At 53.9% G+C, this 22,627-nt stretch overlaps 5 protein-coding genes across 5 annotated transcripts; 2 read left to right on the forward strand and 3 right to left on the reverse strand.

The window, feature by feature from the left end:
• Positions 1-1,878: 1,878 nt before the first annotated feature.
• Positions 1,879-3,889, forward strand: GUITHDRAFT_137702 (hypothetical protein; the record flags this gene model as incomplete). Its single annotated transcript, XM_005834017.1, has 8 exons — positions 1,879-2,367; positions 2,618-2,683; positions 2,733-2,853; positions 2,967-3,002; positions 3,025-3,112; positions 3,373-3,439; positions 3,713-3,761; positions 3,804-3,889. 8 exons carry the CDS (start codon positions 1,879-1,881, stop codon positions 3,887-3,889), a joined length of 1,002 nt encoding a protein of 333 aa, XP_005834074.1.
• Positions 3,890-4,262: 373 nt separating this feature from the next.
• On the reverse strand, positions 4,263-7,395 carry GUITHDRAFT_107007 (hypothetical protein; the record flags this gene model as incomplete). Its single annotated transcript, XM_005834018.1, has 9 exons — positions 4,263-4,337; positions 4,385-4,438; positions 4,539-4,606; positions 4,936-4,956; positions 5,002-5,090; positions 5,490-5,542; positions 5,785-5,871; positions 6,105-6,261; positions 6,455-7,395. The coding sequence occupies 9 exons, from the start codon at positions 7,393-7,395 to the stop codon at positions 4,263-4,265; spliced, it is 1,545 nt and encodes a 514-aa protein (XP_005834075.1).
• A 388-nt stretch (positions 7,396-7,783) lies between these two features.
• Positions 7,784-11,731, reverse strand: GUITHDRAFT_107008 (hypothetical protein; the record flags this gene model as incomplete). Its single annotated transcript, XM_005834019.1, has 15 exons — positions 7,784-7,972; positions 8,078-8,176; positions 8,438-8,506; positions 9,146-9,313; positions 9,360-9,599; positions 9,740-9,933; positions 10,129-10,187; positions 10,484-10,539; positions 10,588-10,677; positions 10,734-10,793; positions 10,843-10,894; positions 11,007-11,089; positions 11,142-11,232; positions 11,284-11,533; positions 11,578-11,731. The coding sequence occupies 15 exons, from the start codon at positions 11,729-11,731 to the stop codon at positions 7,784-7,786; spliced, it is 1,854 nt and encodes a 617-aa protein (XP_005834076.1).
• A 1,749-nt stretch (positions 11,732-13,480) lies between these two features.
• Positions 13,481-16,097, reverse strand: GUITHDRAFT_107009 (hypothetical protein; the record flags this gene model as incomplete). The annotated part of the gene is made up of 13 exons (XM_005834020.1): positions 13,481-13,558; positions 13,699-13,759; positions 13,805-13,902; positions 13,963-14,014; positions 14,085-14,185; positions 14,239-14,360; positions 14,620-14,721; positions 14,766-14,795; positions 15,143-15,204; positions 15,264-15,431; positions 15,482-15,882; positions 15,934-16,003; positions 16,057-16,097. The coding sequence occupies 13 exons, from the start codon at positions 16,095-16,097 to the stop codon at positions 13,481-13,483; spliced, it is 1,386 nt and encodes a 461-aa protein (XP_005834077.1).
• A 1,638-nt stretch (positions 16,098-17,735) lies between these two features.
• Positions 17,736-22,599, forward strand: GUITHDRAFT_107010 (hypothetical protein; the record flags this gene model as incomplete). The annotated part of the gene is made up of 9 exons (XM_005834021.1): positions 17,736-17,871; positions 17,969-18,042; positions 18,095-18,182; positions 18,228-18,290; positions 18,943-21,183; positions 21,236-21,289; positions 21,347-21,878; positions 21,990-22,021; positions 22,079-22,599. The coding sequence occupies 9 exons, from the start codon at positions 17,736-17,738 to the stop codon at positions 22,597-22,599; spliced, it is 3,741 nt and encodes a 1,246-aa protein (XP_005834078.1).
• Between the last annotated feature and the right edge of the window lie 28 nt (positions 22,600-22,627).

The raw sequence follows: 22,627 nt of genomic DNA on the forward strand, positions 1-22,627 counted from the left end.
TCCCCTCCTCCTCTTACCCGATGCTGCCGGTGAAGAGCATCGTAACTTCGTCATGGATGTGCGCTTCATTCAGGTGCTGCACTGCATGCTCCGACTTTCTGTGCTGCTGATTCTCTTCATGTTTGCTCCTCTCCTTCCTGCGATCATCTCGGTCTTCCCAGCAAGAGGCAGCCAGGCAGGCAGGAGAGCAACTGATCTGCAGCTGCAGCCTCGACAGGAGGATTGTCGTGTGGAGGTTCAACGCAGTCAACTCGGACTTGACAACTATGTTCTCCATCAATGTCGGCCAACAGATTTTGAGCATCCACTGCTCTCCTCCCTCCTCCTCCTCCTCCTCCTCCCCTTCATGCTTACCCTCCTACCCTTTCTCATCTCCTTCCAGCCCTTCTTCCTCAACAACGTCCAAGGATCGGTACGCCGGATCATCAGTCTTCATGCTCAATCGGGCGGGACAACTCGGACGAATCCTCCTGCCACAGTTTGCGCACAATGTGTCCGTGGTTCCTCTCATGTGCAATCCGTGAGGACTGGCCTCAGACTCGAACCTGGCGCCCCGCACCCGCGAGCCCGGCCGGGCGCGGTCACCGGGCGGGGCCCCGGGGCCTCCGCCCGGGCCCGGCGGCGCCGCCAGCGGCCCTTCCGAGTGACTGACGGTAGCACCGATTCAAGGGATGCCATCGGCGCCGACAGTTATCGGACCGTACGGTTTCAGGTACGGCGTAGTCACGGCCCGGGGGCCCCGGCGTACGGTACTAAATCCGATCAGATGCATGCCACTGATGATTGAACTTCCGAATCAAGTGAGGAGTCCGCTTGCCACTAACGGTCCAACTTCACTCGCCTCACAGAGTCAGTCACTGTGACTCCGTGACTCCGGCCCACTGGCATGGTCCACACCACGGCGCGCGGGGCCGGCCCCCGGGGCCCGGGGGCCCGGCCCGGCGGGCCGGCGCGGCCCGGGCCCGGGGGCCGCGCCCGGCGGCGCTACGGCGCGAGAGTCACCGCCCTGCCTCAGGCGGATCACTGCCGTGATCGGCCGGCCCGGTACCGGCCATGCCACGGTACGGTACGGTCCACACCACGGCGCGCGGGGCCGGCCCCCCCGGCGCGGCCCCGGGCCCCGGGCCCGGCGGCGGCGGTGAACTACCAACGACGGTCTGATGCGGCAGTGGCACGGGTCTGCCTCAGCCTCTGATTGTCATGGAGGGTGGGGTGGTCCCGTCACTTTTGCTCAGTAGGTGTCATAGTCTGTCCTAAATAGGCTATGACAGGAGGATGCCTGATTGAGACTAATGCACCACTTATAGAAACTCATAGCAGATGCACTAGGCTTAACAAGCTCGGATGGACGAGGTACAGGATCGGTACACTGGGTGGGTTGGAGAGATATAGGCAGGGGGGCCGATGGTGGGGATAATGCGGATCCGAGGAAGGGTGGCGCTGTTGGCGGTGATGGCGGCGACGACGACAGGATCCATGGGCTTGCAGATGTTTCATGAACAAGGTGAGAAACAGAGATGATGTGTTCTGTTGGAAGTTAGACCGTGGTGGAGGATGAACGATGGTGGAGGGTGGGATATGGAGGATGAAGGAGAAAGGAGTGGAGGACAGGGAAAGATGTTGGGATTAAGAGCGGGAAAGGATGGACGCAAAGGTATTCAATATACAATGCAACAAGTAGAGCATCTCATTGGGTGTACTATGATATGAAAGTTGAACACAGAAGGAATGAACTCTCTTCAGTATGTACATTTCAAGGTTTCATAATGCGCAAACAAGTGGTCATGGCATACATGCGATCGCATGGCAATGACGAGTTATAGGAATAACAACTCTGCTGATGCCGTACTGATGTATCTCTTCGGCTCTAATATCCGCATGGCAGGGCGCGGTCCGCTTCCGTTCCTCAGGGCTCCGAGAACTGCCCTCTGCTCCGTTCAGCTGCCGAGCATGAAGAGCATCCAGCACGACGTTAAGCACATGTTTGACTTCATCCCCGACGGTCTTCGAACTCCCATCGTCAACGCCTGGGCCGCCACCCTCGCAGGTCTGGCTGCCTACCTGGTCGCGACCCCCATCGAGGCGCTCAAGACCGGGCTGCAGACATGGCCGGGGAGCACGTGGGTGGGAGTGGCGCAGAGGATCGTGGAAAGGAGAGGGCCGGCAGGGTTCCTGTACGGGCTGGACGCGATGTGGTGGGCGGGGGTCCCGTACTCGATCGTCATGTACTCCATCTATCAGCCCATCAAGAACAGAGTCAACGAGTTGCTGGGAGGGAAGCAACCCATGGTGGGACAGACGATGGGAGCTGCCATAGCTGAGATCATCGGACTCACCGTCTTCATCCCCGGGGAGCTGGTCCGCATGGTGAGAGGAGAGGAGGGAGAGGAGGAGGAGGGAGAGGAGGAGGAGGGAGAGTAGAAGAGAGGCAAGGAGAGGGCAAGGATGTAAGATGGTCAGGCGGGATGGAGTTATTTACAGGAGGGCAGTGAGAAGAGGGGGGCGGGGGGGAGGGGGGGAGGGACAGAGTCTCCTAGACAAGAACAGGTGAAGGCGAGAAAGAAGGAAGGAGTGACGGATGGTGGAGGCAGAGCTGATACCTGACACGGTACTTCAGAGGATGATGAACAACCCCGGGTTGTACGCGTCGTTCCTGCAAGGGCTGCCGGACTTGACAAAGAACGTGAGTCACTGGGATGCTGGAGATGAGAGGGAGTGACTGCCGTGACCAGGGGTTCGGAGGGATGTACAGGGGCTTCAAGGTCACGATGATCCGGGATGTGCCGTACACAGCCTTGCAGTTCGTCTTGTTCGAGAACATCCGGCAGTGGTGCATGCGCCAGTCGCCAGACGGTGCGAGGAGGAGATGAGAGATGGTAGTCGATAGGTTGTCTTTGCCGGATGTCGTGTCGAGGAGCAGGATAGATCTCTTACGACCTCTCTTTTGCTGTTGCTGCGTGATTCAGATGTTACGAGTTATGCTCTAGATGATGGAGGCGATGGTGATGGTGTTGTTGATGACAGGTTCCGTCACGTTCTTGGAGAGCTTGGGAGTTGGAATCGTTTCTGCCATCTTTGCATCGACTTTCACGATTCCGCTCGACGTCCTCAAGTGAAAGATTCCCAGTACCCTTAGAGCTGAAAGAGGAGGAAGCAGGCAGGAAGAACAAAAAAGGAAGGGGAGGGGCAGGGCCAACTGATTGTGGGGAGGCGCACAGGAGAGACAGTTGTCTGGAGTGGCAGAGGGCAGAAGAGAGTTGAGCTCAGGGAGCGACGATGGAAAGAGCCGGAGGGCGCAGGGCGGAGGAGAGAGCAGGGAGGAGGGGAGAAGGTGGAAGAGGGAGGAGGGAGGGATCTGACTGTTATCGGCAGGTCAAACATCATGACATCCTCGGGCTCTGCCTCTCTCCGCAAGATGTCAACGACCCTCATCAAGAACGTGAGCCGATCATCCCCAACTTCTTCTTCCTCCCACCCTGTCCACTCTCCATTCCCGCTGCTGCACCCATCCTCCCCACTCCCCCGCCTCTCGTCATTCGCTCGCTCCCTTCCCTTGACTTCACCTCCCTGCTTCCCCTCCTTCTCTTCTTCCTCTCCTCCCTCCCTCTCTTGCCCCCTCATCTCCCTCCGCTCCTGCACCCCCTCCGCTCCCTTGCTCGCACGCTCACTCCCTCGCTCCGTTTTCTTCTCTTCTCTCACCCTGGTGATGCAGGGAGGGCTGTCGAGCATGTTCAAGGGGTTCCTCCCCTACACAGTCATCAGTGAGTGCTGACTTGAGTGTTGTCGCCGTAACGATGAGGCAGACGGCGCTAAGTGGAGCTCGTCCATGGCAGTTTACAGCACCACGAGAGACTTCTACGGCCTGAAGAGCACGGGAGGTGCCCACTGAGAGGAGAAAAGGAGGGGTAGGAGGAGAGGAGACAAGGAGGAGGAAGAGGGAAAGGGAAGAGGAGCGCTGAGAGAAGCGCTAGAGTGAGGATTGCGGGTTGAAGGTCTCGACGGGGAGAAATTTGTTGAGGAAGAAGACATCAAATGGATGTGAAAAATTCCACCACCACCACGACATCCTCCTCCACCACCTTCACCTCCACCACGACCTCCTCCTCCTCCTCCTCCTCCTCCTCCTCCTCCCCTCCATTTTCTCCACCTCCTCCTTCTCTTTTCCGCCCTTCATCCTCCTCCTTCGGCATCAACTTTAATTCTCCTGTCTTTCACCTCCCACTTCCTGTCCTTCACTTGCCCTGCCTTCACCTCCTGCTGCCTCACAACTTCTTGAAGACCAGCGCCGTCGCTGTCCCCCCGAGCCCAACGCTGACGCTCAAGGCGACCTCGAGGTTCTGCCGCGCCTGTCAAGCTCCTGTCGCTGGCGCCTCAAGTCTCTTACCTTGACCTCCTCCTTGGCCGACGTCACAAACGAGACCCCGTCTACGACCGCATGCTGGAGATTCGAAAGTATCACTGTGAGTTTCAAAACGAGGAGGAAAGATTGAAGGGTAGTGGTGGAAAGTTTCCAAGGCGGCGTGAAACTTGCTTCTTACCTTAAGGCTCGTCATGCCAGGAACGACGCCATCACGAAGAGCTCGAGCGCAGACAGCCGCGTTGATGCCTGAGCGTAAGAGAAGAGACAAGTGAAAAGATAGTGACAAGTGACAAGATTGAGAGAAGTGTGAACGAGAAGGAGAACGACAGAGGGAGAGGGGAGGGGGACGATGGGGAGGAGGATGGGAGGGAGGGGAAGGGAACAGGGCAGGGGAGGAGAGGAGAGGAATAGAAGGACTGAGTGAGAATGGGAGGGACAGGGAGAATATGATGTGAGAAGAGAAGGAGGGTAAGAAGAATCAGGAAGAATTTGAATCATCAGGACAAGGGGAGCAGAGGACGGAGCGGCAAAGAGCACCAGCACCCACCAGATGCAGCAGCTAGCGAGTTTCCAACCCTGCTGCTGACAGAAGAGATCTGACAACGAAAGGAAATCAGATTTCAGATTTCACTAGTTTTCACGACGAAGGCGATCATCATCATCATCATCATCATCATCATCGTCGTCGTCGTCGTCGTCGTTTCCATCCCCATCCCCATCCCCATCCCCACTGTAGTCATCACCATCACTATCACCATCATTCTTGTTTGTTTTATCCTCGTCATCCCCATCCTCATCCTCATCGTCGTCGTCATCATCATCATCCTCATCCTCATCGTCATCGTCATCCTCCTCCCCACGCACCCTCCTCCTCCTCCTCCTCCTCCTCCTCCTCCTCCTCCTCCTCATCATCATCATCATCATCATCATGAGAAATCGTCTTGATTCCTCGCTTCTCACCTTTGCTCGTGACATGTTGTCACCAAGAGCTTGTCTGATTCCTTCGATCTCAACCTTTTGTTCTTGGTTACAGTCGCTCTCACTCAACTCGCCCTCCTCCCCTCCTTCCCCTCGCTTCCTTCTTCCTTCCGATCTCTTTCTCTTTCCCTTCTCTTTCCCTCCTCTTCACCTAACCTTGTCGAATTTAGGGACGCCAACGCCATGAGCGCAAACAAAGTCAACCTGCAAGACGTCAGGAAATCATCGTCCTTCTACCTTACCAACATCTCCCAGTGTTAACCAATCACATCGTTCAAAAAGGTTCATATCATCGAATTCAGCATCGATTGTCTCGACGAGACAACATAAACCATTGGAGCAGCTTCTACTTCACCGATCAAACCTCAACTACATCATATCTTCTGCACGTCCACATTTTCTCATTAACCTCCTTCACATTGTTGTGCTACATTTACAACTCTCACCGCAGAAGCTTCAACTTTCGCATCCTTCAACGCAAGATTGATCGATTGCGCAATAGCTTCGCTCGATGGCATCCCTCCCAACCCGAGCTGTCGGGATAGTCAGATCATCATCATCATCACCACCACCACCACCACCACCACCACCACCACCACCACCACCACCAACAACAACAACAACAACAACAACAACAACAACAACAACAGCACCACCATCACCATCACCATCACCATCACCATCACCATCATCATCATCAACAACTTTGTCAGCACCAGCATCATCAAGGAGAACTACGATGATAGATAGCAACATCTACTATCACCTCTTCGTCCATCTCAACTCCCTGCGCCATTCCAACTCCCGCGACCTCACAGTACATCTTTGCTCCACGAGCCTTCGCGTGTTCCTCCGCCTCCATCAGCAGCACGCCGCTGCCTTCAGAAAGCAGAAATCCCTTGCTCTCCTTGTCGAATGCATTGCTGCCGATACAAGTTACCTTTGCGCTCCCTTCCCTCCCCCCCCCGCTTCCCTATTCTGCCTCCATCCCGTCTCCCCAGCGGTTCTCATACGTCTCTTGCTTCCTTGAGTTGACCATCCTCCTCCTCCCCTCTTTCTTCCCCCTCCTCCCTTCCTCCCCCCTTCCTCTCTCCCTCCATCTCCTCCTCTACTTACTTTGCATGCGTCTGATCCTCATTGCAGCCCTTGGCGAGCGTGGAGAGCTTGTTGTAACCCGCAACGATGCACTCAGTCAGGCAGGACTCACTTCCTCCTGCCGCCATGATCGTCGCCTCCCCCGACACGAGGAACCTCCGCGCCTGAGCGATCGACAAGGCTCCTCCTGCCGCCTCTCCCCCGTAGCCTCCGATGCAGTAGTTGGGCCCCTCCGCCCCGAGCTCAACAGCAGCAACGCCGCTTGCGCTATTGAGGATGAAGGAGGGGACGATGAAGGGGGAGATCTTCTTGAACCCCTCGTACGTCAGCTTGCACCCGTCAACAAACAGCGGGCCCTTGTAGATGCTGTTCCTTCCTGCGAACGTCCCGTCCCCCCACGCCGCGCCTGAAGGCAACTGGTCGTACTCCGTGTGCTTCTGCCACTTGCTCCCTGCCTCCTCGAAGAACTCGGAGCCGCCGATGGCGGAGGCGATGAGCACGCCGAACTTGTCCTTGTCTGCCACAGTTTCTGTGTTGAGATTCGCGTCCTGGACGGCGAGCTTGGAGGCAGCGATACCCATCTGCATGTACCTGCTCTGTCTCTTGGCTTCCTTCTTGTTCTTGTACCATTCCTCGGCCTTGAAGTCGCTGACGACTCCGGCAACCTTGCAAGGGAACTCCTCAGCCCAGGAGGGAAGAGACGTAAAGCTCCTCTTGTCTGCGAACACACTCTCGAAGAACTGGTCGCTTCCTGTTCCCACGGGCGATACGATCCCCAGCCCCGTCACGACCACCCTAGGGTTTCCTCCACCCGATGCTGCCATCCTGAGCTGTCCAGCGCTTCTCCTCGCGGTCCGACGTGGAGCTACTGAGAATCTCGTTCCCATCATGCTCGTTGTCATCCCCTGGAACGCCAGCGCCGCATGCAACGTCGCCGCCGCCAAGAGCAGCGTTCGCACCATGGCCACCCTTGAATGTAGGACCCTACCCCCTCAACAGCCCAACTCTACCCCAAGGGCCTCTCAGACCGTCTACTGAGTCATCTTCCGGAGATGACTGAGGCTGTCGGCCCGCCGAGCGACTAGACCGGCCCGGGCCGGGCCGCCGCCGCAGTTCGAGACTCAACTGACCGTCAACTAATGTTATGAAGTAGACGATTGTCAGTGGAGTGAAGGATCACCAAGTGTGGCTGGTAAGTTATGACGGAGAGCTGAGTCAGCCTCGGAAGTTTAATTCAATCAGTCATTCAATGTACTTGCTAATCAATGAAGGCTGGCACTTGGCAGCCGGCGCGGCCGCTCGCCTCACCTCCGCCCTTACTCGAAGGCGGAACTTGCAGCTTGTAGCTTCTCACTTGCTCTCTTCGTCCACGTGGTTTGACAGCAAGGTCTCCTCGATCACGCACGCGTATCGCTCAAGAACCTCCTTGCTCACGTCCGCGTTGCTCAGCAGCCCAATCATCTTCTGCTCTCGTGCAGACAGGATCAGCACGGCAAACGAGGAGAGCAGCAGCAGCAGCAGCAGCAGCAGCAGCAGCAACTGGAGAAGAGCAAAACGATGATGACGAGGATAAGGAGGAGGGAGAAGGAGGAAGGGGGAGGAGCAGGAGCAGAAGGCACATGAACATTGAGCAGCACATCTCACCCGTAGAGCTGTTTTGGACGTGTTGAGATCTCGGACAGCGTCCATCACCTTGTCCAGCAGCTCCGGGGCTCCCCGGTTGCCCTCGAAGTGTTTGATCTCCTGATGAGAAATGAGGAGGAGAGGAGAAGAGGAGCAGAGGAAGAGGAGAGGAGGAGAGGAGTGAAGATAGTTCACTTCGATCATCGGAGGAAACTCGTAAGGTTCCATCACCGAACACTCCTATCAGGGCAAAATCAGAATGAAGGGTAGAAGGATGAAGGAATGAAGGTGGAGCAGGGAGCAGGCAACAGGGAGCAGGGGAGGGGAGGGGGGAGGGAGGAGGGAGGAGGGAGGAGGGAGGAGGGAGAGAGGGTGGCATACATCTAGCAGCGTTCGATATTCTACGATCTTGTCCATGGAGCAGTCACTCATTCGGCTCAATTTGACAACCTGCGGGAGGCAGTAAGAAGAGCGCAGGGAGTCTGACAAGAGATGGCGGGGCGTTGAGGAGGAGGGCAGGAGAGACGAGGGAGGCGGGGCAAGAGGAGGAGGGACGAGAGGACAAGAGGCAGGGAAGGGGAGTGAGAAAGAGACATTGCGGAGCGCGAGGTGGGTCGTGACAATCTCATCATTCGCATCTTCCAAGCAATCCTCCATAGCCCGCAGCAGCTGCTCCGACCAGTTCCTCCTCCCTGGTAGGAAAGCATCACAACTTCGTCTCCCTCTGCTGTCCTCCCTGCCTTCTTCAGCATGCGGCAGTTTAGGAGAAGCCGGCGCCTTGTCTCCTGCAGAGAAAGAGATCATGATTGGGCAGGCAGAGGACGAAGCATGCTCACCTGCTCGCTTCCCGGGGCTTCCGCTCACTCCTCGGGGAGATTCTCTTTTGGACGCTCGCAAGTTGACTCCTGCTCCTGCTCCTGCTCCTGCTCCTGCTCCTGCTGCTCCATGTCTTGCAGCACCAGCTCCTCCAGCGGCTACTACAGCAGTTGGTGGCTGGTTGTGGGGAGCAACGAGAGACTTCTGAAGAGGGGCAGCACGGTCTTCTACTCTCGGAGGTGCAGGAGAAGGAGCCCGTCTCTCTTCCCTTACAGCCTTCCTGCTCTCACTCTCCTCTCTCTCCGGTGCAGCCTTTCCCTCCTCCCACCTTCGCTCAGCCGCCTGCTGCTCATCGAGTTTTGTCCCCAAGCCCTCTTTGCCCTCCTCTGCTCCTCCAAGGAGGCCCTGCCCCGCCACCTCCTCCTTGAACTTCTGTGCGACCTGGCGTCATGCCAACAACAACCAGGTCCTCTGCCCCCTCACGCACCTGGTAGGAGGGGTTGCGGAGGTTGTCAGAGGAGGCGTCGGCGTACGCCAGTGCTTTCTTGAGAGCAGCCTTGACGACGAGGAGCGACTGGTTGCTCTCAGCGAACTCTAGGGCGAGGAGGGAGAGCTCTTCGTTCTGGTGCTGGGAAGGCCTCGCCTCCTGCCGACTCAGAGAGGAGGTGAGGTTGGAGACGTCCTGCTTGAGGGTCTCGACTTCCTTCATGAGCTTGCGGATGATGTCCTTCGGATACAGAGAGAGGAGGAGAAGAGGAGGAGGAAAGATCAGAGGAACAAGAGCAGGGGCAGGAGAGGTGAGCAGGGCGAGGTGCAAAAAAAGCGATCAGAGTCATGTTTTCCACCATCTCGCTCCTCGCTCTCTACCTGATGTTGATTGATCGTCTGAACTTCAGCTTCATGGCATTCCTGCAGATGCTGCACGCGCTGCGACAGCTGCGCCACGTCGACTCCTGCATTCCTCTCCAACTTCGGCTTTTCCGCGTCAAGCACTTTGGGCTTGTCTCCCTCCGCCTTGTTGGCGGCAGGGGCGGCAGGCGTGAGCTGATTCTTCGACATCACTGCAAGACTGCGATCAAACGCTTCTCGCGCTCGGTCCTCGTGCGAAGACAGCCCTGCCTGCTGACCGGGTTACACTGGCAAGGCAGTGGAGGAGGGTTGCAGGCGCCAGGACGAAAAACAAGGGGCAGAGTAAGAGGGAAAAGGGAGAGGAAGAGGAAATGGGGCATAGGTTGGAGGGAGGGGAGGATAACGACCGCCATGCGAGCAAACTTGACGTCTTGTCTCTGCATGCTCGGACTGCTGGGTCGCATCCCTGCGACGACAACTCAATCAGCATACGTCGCTATGGTGTTAGCTTGCGTGCAATCAAGTGAAACAATGATGGATTCATCCAGTTCGAAACAAGAGGAGCATGGCGGTAAAGGATTGCAGGTATCAGAGGCGTCACTTGCGTCGCTATCAAAGAGCACCTGGACTTGCACTTCGAGGCCTCGGATGGGTGGGACCTTCTCTACTTCCTCCCTCGCCGCTACTCCTCAAGCTCTTTCCTTGCGGCGTGCTCCTACTTTGAGGACCTCAGGAGATCCCGCTGACCAGTCACGACCTGACCTGCTCACGCTGGCAGACGTCCAGGGGCTGAGGGGAACGTCACGTGTCTGCTGCATCTACAAGTGCGTCACTTAGCAACACTGACATGACAGTCACTCGCTCACTTGCTCCTCCTGCGGCTGCGACGGCGCCTGGCTGAATGCACGCATCGGGCCCCTGGAGGCGGAGAGGACGCCGTCGCGCCTCTTCTCCTCCTGCCCTCGGCACCATCAACATCACAGTCCGAGGAGACGAAAGTCAGGGAGCTCACAGTTATCTTCAATGGCCTGGCAGGTGAGGAAGGCCTATGGTTGTTCTTTGGCATTCTGACCTGCGTTGAGAGCATGTCAGACACTGCGGTTCTGCCCATTCGTGCTTACGTTGTCCAAGATCAAGAGCTGCGGTAGCATGCCTGTCAGTCTGTGCCGATACCTGAACGAATTGGTGAGAGACAGGAGGGGAGCAGAGAGACGCGGGGGGAGGGGGGGGGGAGAGGGGAGCAGAGAGTAAAATCAAAAAGCATGGGAAGGCATGATGCTCCTACTGGGGTTTCTGCGCGCATGGATTTCCCTTCAACGACATCCAGGCCAACTTTGAGTTGAGGGAAAGGGTTCGAAGAGCTTCGACCTATTGGAATTCATCAACCATCCTTGTTGCGGGCCGGCAAAGCAGAACAGACAGTGCTGATCATGTTGTTGGACACATCCAAACGCTCGAGGTCCATGTTGCATTCAAGGTCGGAGATCACTTTGATCTCATTGTTCTGCAGTCTGTTTCGCATGCGTGAGTTGCAACATTAAAACATCACGTCAAGCAATCACGAGAGCTCTGTCAACGAGGTGCAGTGGTCTAGTCCTCGGAGGCGGGTGAGGGAGTTGTAGGCGAGGTTGAGGGACGTCAGGTAGAAGAAGTTTTCCAATCCTGAGATCTCACGGATGAGGTTGTGAGAGGCGTCCAAGACTACTAGAGAGGGCGGAATGCTTTCAAGCCTTGAGATGGAGTTATTGGAAAGGTTGAGTGCTGTAAGGGCCACGTAAGTGTTTGCCAGCCCAGTGGAGAAGGATAGGTTCCCTGAACACAGATCAGACCGATCTCTCCAGAGGACATACACTCACGTCCAGACAAGTCCAGCTCTGTACGATGGTCGACACGTGCCAGCAGATTGCCTTGAGCACGGAGGTTGCCCGAATGCCTCCGCTGTAGGGACTCATCTTCCTCCTCGTCCTCGTCTTGATAGCTTCCACTGTCATCAAAATTGTGTAGGACCATACTTCACGTTCAATATGCCCGGAACTGATCTTCTCTTCGACCCGTGTGTGTGACGCCCTTTCGTGGATATATTGCAGTACTATTCGAGCATACAGGAAAACCTGCTAAAAGCGATCCGATCATTTATCTGAGTTGAACTATAAAACGTGGTGGATTGAACGGGACTAGTCACATTCTGGCATGGATCGTTCTACATTCTGTTCTGAAGAAACACTCGTCTCCTATTAGCCGTTGGCTTCATCACTTTTGTATTTACTCCTATCCTTCTCTTGAAAGCCCTGAAACAACCTTCCCAGATCTATCCCTGTGTATCACCATGTCGCAACGTCCTCCTACGCTCTGCTCTCTGACACCTAACTGTAACCTCGCTCTTGATTTCCCCGTCCCTGCTCCTTCCCTCTCCTCCCCCATCCTCCCTCTCCACTCCCTGTCCCATGTTCGCTCTTCAAACTGAACTACCCCCACCCTCTTCAAACAATATGGCGTGTAGAGACTAACAAATAACGGTAGAAGTAACCGATAAAGGAATCACTGAGCCTGCCGCCCGGTGGCGGGCCGGGCCGGCCCAGTTGACGGTTACATTGAAACGGATGGATCGGAGCCAGCCGCCGACAGTCGGTCACGGGCCAGTCAGCAATGGATTCTTGACGGTTATTGAACCGTTTTGAATACAGGGAGGGGTGGTGGGTACTACCCCTTGCCGACGTGTGTAGTATGGAAATGGAAATTGATGCGAATACCCCGTGGTGATATTACAAAAGTTCCCTCAAAAGGTGGGTACTTTGTGACCACCCACAGGATATAAATTGTTGGGGTGGGTACTTTTCAAGGTGTTCTCCAGATTCGTCTTTTTCAATGGGGTCGGGAGATAAGGGGTCTTGCTCCTAGGGGGTAGGGGTGGGGTGGGAGTGAATTCGCAAGGCCAAGGGACGCCATGGGCTGCTGCGAAGGAAGGCCTGAGAAGCCTCCCCAGGAAGTGGCGGTGGTAAGAGCGCAATGGAGGATGTGATGACGAGAGGATGTGAAGTAGAGGCGGATGGTGGAGGATGGAAGGACGAGGGAACAGTGGTAGAGAGGCAGTAGGAGAGGAAAACTGGGCGGCAGGTCGCATCGCCACTGTGAGCGTGGAAGATGAGGTGGGGAGAAAAGAGGAGAGGAGATGGGACAGATGATTTAAGGCGGACATTAGATGAAAGCAAGTAAGTTTGAGGCAGTGATGAGTGCGAAGCTAGCATCGAGTCACATGATGAGAATGGAGATGCGATATTGTAAAAATGTCAAGAACTGCAATCTTGTTTTGCGTACTGCGTAGCACAAGATATTTATGCACTCGAACTTACTGGTGTCTTTGTGTCGACAGGATCCGGAGGAACGCAGAAAAGCGGCGGTAGCGGCTGCTGAAGCGAGGAATAAGCGCTTCTCAAACATGTCATCTGGATCAGGAGGGGCCCCTGCAGCGAAACCTGCTGCTAATGTATGCATCCTCCTCCATTCCGATGCTTCATGGTCTAACTTTGCTGCAGTCGTCAAATGAAGAGCAAAGGATAGATAGACTTGCAAAAGCGGGTGGATGTAAGATTTTCAATTCCTCCTCCCACCAGGAGATTGACGCCTTTCTTTGCAGCGGGCTGGGACTAGCGGTGCAGTGTATAGGAAAACCCTGGCACCGAAGAGCAAACATGATATTGTGGATGTTTAAAAGAAGTTAGAGATGCGATAGCAACCATGATCTCCTCTTGTCTATGATGCTCATGTGTCTTGTGGTGGCTCATCTAGCAGCTCAGCGACGCGGTCCAGAACTTCCTGCAGCATCAAGAGCTGCATTTCCTGTAGAGAGCAGAAAGGAGTGCAGTCAGGGACGATGTTATGGATGACAAGCACTCATTGGCTCACCGTGTCTAAAGAGAGCGGTTCGGTAGGAGCATGCGAGCACGTTAGCGGGCGTGTCAGGCGGAGGGTTGCAAGACCTGAGATGTGGCAACAACCTCCCTCAGACGCCTCCGGTGCTGAGCTCCTCGACAGATGCTCCTGCGCATCATCCTTCAGCTATGCAGATAGATCCTTGACTGAAACCGCACCCGCGAGACACTCCTTGACGGGTTGACGATCTCGTCTAGGAATTTTCTTCTTATGTTATGCTCCCACACTCCAGTCAAGTTGCTTTGCCGATCCTGCTCCACAGGAGCATGTTACACATTCGCACCCACTAGCTGTCCCCAGAACTCCACAACCTTGATGAGAATGAAACGGAGGACGTTGAGGCCGCTCATGAGGATGTCGAGTCTGATCCCGAAGCAGTCACGTGCGTCCGAGGGCAGGCAGGCAGGGGAAGGAAGGGTGGGTGATTGGCGACCTGTGTAGGAGAAGAGCCTTCTGGCTTGAGGAAAGGACCTCAAAGAGCAGAGAGACGGAGAGAGCGATGAAAGGAGTCCTCTTCGTGTCATGCTGGTATTGCTGCAACAGCAGGTCAGCGATGTTGACGTATCGTCGTGGTTTTCTTTGGTCACATCGATATCATGCTGTGACGTTGGCCACGAGTGCAGGATTTCGTCCTTGACGATGTTGAGAGCCACGGAAGTCACTGACGGGTACGGACATCGAGTGATCAAATCCTTCATCACGGCGAACCCTGAGGGAAAAAGTCAAACTTCAGCGACACGCCTGAGGGCACAATGACGTGGCTCCGGGGCCAAGACAGACGTGAACAGTCTGAGTAGCTTGTACGCCTTGTGCCTGGAGTGCTGCCTGTTGTCCGTCATACACCACCCTTGAGGGGGGGAGGAGGATCGAAAAGGAGACAGAGTAAGGAACCTCCCCAAAACAGCGAAGGGAACGGAGGGAGAAGGGATCCACGTACTCAGGCAGCTGCGTCATCGCTGTTGCAAGACCTTGAACGATCTGCATGCAAATCTGTCGATTCTTGCCATCGATGCCTGGCGTCCCCAGTTCTAGGTCTGTCTCAGCGAGCAGTTGACCATGCTCTTGCAGCACTGAAATCGGATCAACGACAAGGCAAGCCAACGCACGGACAGACCTTTGATGGTGAACTCAAGAAGCATGATCCCTGCCCGGACATGGTTTGACCAATGAGAGCTCAGCAGCTCTGAGATGCCCGGGAGGATCAAAACCCCTCGGAATCTGGATAGAGCATCAAGACATGCTGATTGAAACAAAGAAAGATGAAGTTTACCTTGCCGTCAAGAAGGGATGAAAGAACACCCGGTGGTTCGCATCGCCCAATTTAGACGATGATGATAGATATATGAAAAAACTGAGCGATCCAGCTCCTTCATACAGGTACTCCTTGTGATAGATGGCACAGTGACGAAGAAATCAAGGATCAACACGATGGTACCTTTGATGCTGGCAACTCCGTCCCCTCCGCCTCTATGCCATCATCAACATCCTCACACTCGTCAAGCTCTGCAAGAATTTGCTCCATGCTCTTCGACTCATCCATCATCCAAAAGGGCCTGCATACAATGTCATTGCTATCCCTACCGTGAAAACGCAGAGAAAGGCTAGGAGGTACCTCGAAGGGGGAAACAAAACGAACAGGATACCATTGGGCAGTGAGGCTACCAAGTCCAGCACCTCCAGAACCCTGTTTGACAGATCTTCTGTGTGGAAAACATTGGTCTTCTTTTTTTCAGCTTCCGGCATGAAGAACTCGGTGGAGACGATGGAAGACGTCCAGTACCTGCCAACTCTTGAAGTCACTACCCGGTCACAGGACGTAGCCAGAGATACAAGGCCTTCAGAAGGTCCTTGAGCACTTGGCAGATCATCTCATAACTTTCAGCATTCATGTCATCCAGAAGCCTCTGAAAGAACGTCTGGCAAGCTGGCAAGACAGCGTCAAAGAAGCCCTTGTTGAGGGTGAGGATATCAGCCGGAGCCAGCACATCGTGCAGAGCACTGTTTTGATCGCAGTGCATCTGGTCGGGAGAAGCAGGAGTTGATCGTTCTGCATTCAAGGATGAAGAGGCAGAAGAATGATCATCCATCTTGTCTGTTCTTGTGGAGAGACCGACAAATCGCCTATGGAGCATGGAGAGCAGGTCCTTCACAAAGATATGAAGTTTCCCTTTTGCCAGCTTAGGAAAGACTTGAGCGAGCATTTCAAGCAGTAATTGCTGCTGCCTGACATCCTTACATGCAATGTCATTTTTAAATCATCAACCACGTCACTGTCTCCTGACCTCGTACACGGCAAACACTTCCATCACCATCGAGAAAACTTCTCTTGGGTTTCCCAGACTTGCAACGAGGCTGCAGTCGGTTCAGCACTAAGAACGAGAGCATAGATCAAGCAATCATATCACATTAGGATGCCCCGTGCAGCCTCGCAGCATCGTCTGCACATTCTAGTGAGCACTGACAAAACCCCATCAAAATACGTACGGCTCGCCTATGACAAATGGGATCAGCACATGGATCAAGTCCCATCCAATGGATCTCAGGATGTCTAGCCTTGTTTTCAAGAAGTTGCATGCTTCAATGCAATCTTCGCACTTCCCGTTTCCCTGCAGTCCATCCTGAAGGCAATGGAGTACCTGGAGACTGTCGGGTGAGATGAACAAACCTAGACTTGAAGGACTCGCCTTCTCAAAATCCTCTTGTTCGCATCGCTCTGCGACTTCTGATAGTCTTGTGAGCAGCATGCAGTCGGTGAGAGTTATATGGCTGCGGAGAGACGAGCAACGAGAGCAAGTGCTGAGGGGACTGATACAAGAAGTCTATCATATTGGGGACTCAGGACGTGCTCGCTTCGCATCTTCGCATAACCGCAAGTGATCATGAATTCGAGGATGGTCTACATCAGCAAGTCAGTGCACAAGTATCTTCACCTCCATCAGCCTCTCCTGCTTGATCCTCGCGCCCCCCTACTTGCCTCCCCCACCTCTCCTAAGCTCGATCCTAACCTAGCCATGATCGGGCACCTCAGCTAAGATTTTTGTCGCCTTCACTCAAACTCGGACCGCATCCCGGCCGGGCCCGCCCGCCCGGGTGCAAGAGGTGGCGATGCCGACGGTTATATTTTTGATCTTTTGTAACGCCCGAGCTCCGGGCTGTCGGCTGTCGATTATAGAGCTCTTTTTAAGATTGAAAAAAGCTGAAGAAACACTCCACTATTTTAGTCATAGTCTGAGGTGGACCCGTAAGGATAGAAGAGGTTTTGCCATGTTCCTATATGAGTAAAACTCTCTATTAGAGCAATAGATGTTTGAAGCCTGACTCGATTTAAAATTTGAGGGTGGGCCCCAAATATTTCAATGGGCCGTGAAGGAGCAGGGAACATTCGACGAGCAGCGGCGAAGGAGCTGCGGGGGGTGCGGAATGATGGGGCCAGCAGGGGAGCGATGGGCGGGGTTTGAGCAAGAGTTAGGGAGCTGACTGGGTCTGAGTCATCAAAATGCAAGACGACATGAGTTGGCTGCCAAATTTCAAGGAAGAAAAATTGCGGAACCATGTGTTCTTCATCTTCAAAGAGGAACGTTTCAATCTAACTGCAACATTTTTGGGCGACCAGTTGTTGGTATCTGTGCGAAGCGTTTTCAGGTAATTATGCCATGCTAGATCACTTTTGCACCTGTGATGCTAATTTGGCAGCCATTGCATTGAGGGTTTGAATAGTCGTGCGAACATTGATTGTAGTTCCTACATGCGAATTCCGTGTATCTCAGGAATGGTTATAACACATAAGGTTGCTCAAGGAAAACAGCGTGGTCCTGAATCAAATAAGTCTTGGTTTGATATCAGACAGCTGAAAAAAGTTTTGATGCGATATCAAGAGTTCATCCGCCAACATCAAGAACACAATCTCGAACATTTTGCTTTGAGAGATTGGGTAGCTGAGTATTTACAACGAAACAACGACATCTTCGAAGGAGCTACCTTGCGAATTGAAAGAACCAAAGTGATAAATGAAGGGCTGACAAGAATTTTGATACAAGATGTATTCAAAGACGTCCATGACCCATTGCCTGAAGCCTCATCAAGTATGAACATGTTTGCTGCAGGTTTGCTTGCATTCCTCGCCATGATTTTGTTATCAGATGACAAAGAAATGTTTGGAAAATGTTTCGACAAGCTCCAAGGATTTCATAATCACCCTCAAAGCACCTGCTCCATCACAGGTAAGGCCGTACTTTGCATCAAGTGAATGCTCCACACACCCCGGTTCAAAATAAATTAACTGTTTGACTGCAGGCCCAGTTGAAATTTCTGGAACAGATGATAACAACACCGGCTCCTCAACGCGACAAGATCAAATCGACAGGAGACAAAAGAAAGTTTGCACACAAGCGGTACTTGTTTGTACAATTCGCGATGGATGTGATTAACCCTGAGTTGTGCAAGGTTGGAACGATTTTCAAGCAAATTCGTTCTAGCCACGTGTCAAGGGCAATAGAAAATGATCCCGATTGTGATGATAGTGACGACGAGGGTGACAAACACCAATTCATCCAGCAAGATGCTTTGGAGTACACAGGTGCTGTGAATCAAAACGATCAATTCTCCGACTCTTCGGCTTCAGGGAACGAAGAACAGGATGGTGAATTTTTGGCTCTGTTTTCCTCAACCATTGTTCTAACACTGCTTGATTGAAGAGGATTTGTCGGTGACAGTTGAAGATTTCGATCTTTGGGGCCGAAAGAAGACTTCGTTTTATCGGGTGATTGAAAAAGGAGATTGTTCAAATCAAGTCGAGCTGCGACTTGACCGATCAGTCGATGTCAATCTGAAATGTCATCAGCATGCGGGAGAATTTGCCATCAACCTGAAAAACCTACTTACTATTGTTTTTTCAACTCCAGATGATGCCAAAAAGAATGAGGAAGAAATCAAAAATCGGGGCTGTGAATATTTGAATAATCCATGCCCTATCTCAAACACGATTTGTGTCAATTTAAAAAATATTCCAAGCCTCATGGCACAGCTAAAGGAAAAATCAGAAATTGCATCAAAATTCTGTGAATTCCATAGGTCTGTTCAAGAAATAGACCGTTGCATAAATGTCAGCGAGCATTTCGAGCGATTTGAGGCACCTTGCCCCCCTGTGTCATTGATGTTCGGTGGACCTTGTGGAGATCTTGTTGAATGCGAGTTATCAAACAACGCCGAAAACAATTCTAACATTCCAATCCACCAGAACCACGACACAAATGGATTCAATCAAAACAAACGTGTTTCAAAATCAAACACAGGGTCAAGGCAAGCTCGCGAGGTCGACAGCGTGAGGGAGCAAGAACCCAACTCTGAGGACGCCGCCGGGCTAGGACAGCAGACCCAAGGCGGCTTGTCTACAGAAGCCTCGACAGGAGCTGCGTTGAAGCCTGCTTGCGATGCCCGAGTCGGGGGCGTGAGTGAGCGAGGACGTGAGGCCGATTCAGGGCAGCCTGGGTCGAAGAGCCAGCGAGAACCCGAAGCTGGGCCAGGACAGCAGATACAAGGCGGCTTGTCCACAGGGGCCACTTTGGAGCATGCTGAGAGGGTTTGTCTGGGTACCGGTTCCGTAATGATGGAAGACAGTACATTGATAAATCCCCCTGCGGAATTCTTTCAAGATTTGTCAAAGCACCATCACGGAATGCAACATTGGATTGCGGGTATTGATCGAATGGTGAAGCAAGGATTGGGTAATGTCTTGCAAAAATTGAAATCGATGGAACAAATGCTTAATGAGAGAGTGACCTCAGCTCAAAAGGAGACGAGAGAACTAAGACAAAGACTGGAGCTCCAAGAATCAAAAGAGCGTGTCAAAATGAAAGCAATTCAAAATCTGAATCAACGTCAGGGAGCAACAGAGCAGAAGATCTGTGATCAAACAGCTGTAAACAATGATTTGAGCAACAAGATTGAGACAAATCTTGAAAAGATAAATAACTTGTCGCAAAGGCAACAAACAATACATTACAATTGGTATACTTTTGAGAACCAAATAACTACACGAGTACAGGCATCAGAGCAGACCCTGCAGAGCTCGCTCCAGACTGCAGAGCGGACGATCCGGGACGAGGTCACCAGCAAGCTACAGGCGTCAGAGCAGACCCTGCAGAGCTCGCTCCAGACTGCAGAGCGGACGATCCGGGACGAGGTCACCAGCAAGCTACAGGCGTCAGAGCAGACCCTGCAGAGCTCGCTCCAGACTGCAGAGCGGACGATCCGGGACGAGGTCACCAGCAAGCTACAGGCGTCAGAGCAGACCCTGCAGAGCTCGCTCCAGACTGCAGAGCGGACGATCCGGGACGAGGTCACCAGCAAGCTACAGGCGTCAGAGCAGACCCTGCAGAGCTCGCTCCAGACTGCAGAGCGGACGATCCGGGACGAGGTCACCAGCAAGCTACAGGCGTCAGAGCAGACCCTGCAGAGCTCGCTCCAGACTGCAGAGCGGACGATCCGGGACGAGGTCACCAGCAAGCTACAGACGTCAGAGCAGACCCTGCAGAGCTCGCTCCAGACTGCAGAGCGGACGATCCGGGACGAGGTCACCAGCAAGCTACAGGCGTCAGAGCAGACCCTGCAGAGCTCGCTCCAGACTGCAGAGCGGACGATCCGGGACGAGGTCACCAGCAAGCTACAGACATCAGAGCAGACCCTGCAGAGCTCGCTCCAGACTGCAGAGCGGACGATCCGGGACGAGGTCACCAGCAAGCTACAGGCGTCAGAGCAGACCCTGCAGAGCTCGCTCCAGACTGCAGAGCGGACGATCCGGGACGAGGTCACCAGCAAGCTACAGGCGTCAGAGCAGACCCTGCAGAGCTCGCTCCAGACTGCAGAGCGGACGATCCGGGACGAGGTCACCAGCAAGCTACAGACGTCAGAGCAGACCCTGCAGAGCTCGCTCCAGACTGCAGAGCGGACGACTCAGAACGAGGTCACCAGCAAGCTACAGGCGTCAAGGCAGACCCTGCAGTCCTCCTTAGAGTCTGTTTTCAAGAACTTCTTTCAGACCGTGTTTTCATCCCAAAAAGCATCGTCAGAATCTATGTCAGAACACTCGCTTCAACGTAGCGTGCAGCATTTAGTGCGAATTGCTTTTGAGCAGGTGCAAACAGCAATTTTGAATCAGGAAAGTGAGCAATCGTTTGTTCTACAGTCGGGATTTTCTAGTGTTTTGCAAACAGACGAAAGCAACCGTTATGGACATGGTCGAGATATCTCTGGAGACGGCGATGCGTTGCACGACGGAGGAGAAGGCTCATCGCGGGACCGACCGCATCTGGGGCGGGAGCAGGGCCAGTCATTGGGAGAGCCCCCGTCTCCCGTCGCCTCAGATCAAAGGCAGGCTCCCAGCGTCGCACGGCCGTTGCGCGAGATCCCAAGTTCCACCCCTGCCGTCAACGTCAACGGGGCATCTACGGAGGCAGCTGTGCCGGCAGGGGCGGAGGTGCAGACGGCAGCTGCAGCGTTCCTATCTACCCCGGCAGGGTCTGGACAAGAGGGCGGTGATATTCGCTGGTCGGAGCTGCTTGAGTGGACTGATAGTCTTGTGATCAGGTGACAGGTCGACACGATCAGCCAGTCCGTCAACGTTGGATCCATCCCGACCAGGTGACTGTCACGTGCTATGCGCTGAGATATCTGTTGAACTCTCGTCTGGTCCATCAGCAAGTCAACCCGTCGTCGCTGAGGTTGCGAGCTCACCGCCTGTCGGAGGGGAAGCGCTCAGGCGATCAGCTCCTGTCGAGCAGCGAGAGGGTCATAGTGAGCATGGCAGCACGAGAGGACACGAAGACACACAACATCGGAGGAGGCGAGGGAGGCCGAGGAAAATACAAACTGAGAGCAACGATACCACAGCAGCCATGAACAGAGTCGACCCCAGCAGGGTATCTAGCAAGGCGATCAACAGAGACAACGAAAACAACCGCCACCGTGACCTTGCGGAGGAAGGAGATATCTCTGGAGACGGCGATGCGTTGCACGACGGAGGAGAAGGCTCATCGCGGGACCGACCGCATCTGGGGCGGGAGCAGGGCCAGTCATCGGGAGAGCCCCAGTCTCCCGTCGCCTCAGATCAAAGGCAGGCTCCCAGCGTCGCACGGCCGTTGCGCGAGATCCCAAGTTCCACAGCTACTGACATGAATCTTGATACTCGTGTGAAGCGAAGGAGGATCGATGGACATGGCAGGCTCAATGGGTCGACGAGCCGTGAAAATACTGTAACCGTGAGGAAACGAGGGAGGTCGTCGGACTGTGATGAAGGCCGAGCTGGCACTGAAAATGCATTGCCATCCCAAGGTCGCGGCAGGTCCATGAATTTCAAGAAGAAGCAGTCATCGGGTAAGTGCCGATCGAGTGAGGCGTGGGTGTTTTTCTCTGACATGTCAACCTGGGCAGTTGTGCGTGAGGAAAGCTGCTCCAAGGCGTTTGTGGATGAGCTGAGCAATGAAGAGGTGGTCATGTACCTTCTGGAATGCTTTGTAAGAGCCAAGAAGAAGCGGCGTACAGTCGATCACTTCTACAATCACAGCTGGTCGCCGAACCTCGAACAAGTTTGGAAAACCAGGTTCAAAGACACGCACCCCAGGGAAATGAATTGCAAGTTTGTGAGCGGCTCAGTGGTCGGAGTTCTTTACCAGGAAGAGTGGAGGGAAGGGAAAGGAGAATGGTACATCGGGAGAAAGATCAGGTCAGATTGGAACCATTTCCAAGCCATATTCACTGATTGCGAGGTAGAGACGTTTAACCTTGCGGAGGAGAGCACGATTCTTGAGAATGCTCCACGCAATGAACAGAAGGGTCAGTTCTTCGACGTCTACCGGGATGATAAAGTAGCAACCTTGTTGCCTTTTGTTTCGGAAATTCGTGAATTCTTGATCGACTCGTTCGTCCTGAAGGAGATCCACGAATCTGAATGATAAAGATAATGTACAGCATTACTGAGTT

The sequence above is a fragment of the Guillardia theta genome (genome assembly GCF_000315625.1).
Source record: "Guillardia theta CCMP2712 unplaced genomic scaffold GUITHscaffold_27, whole genome shotgun sequence".
In the NCBI taxonomy this organism is placed as follows: domain Eukaryota; class Cryptophyceae; order Pyrenomonadales; family Geminigeraceae; genus Guillardia; species Guillardia theta.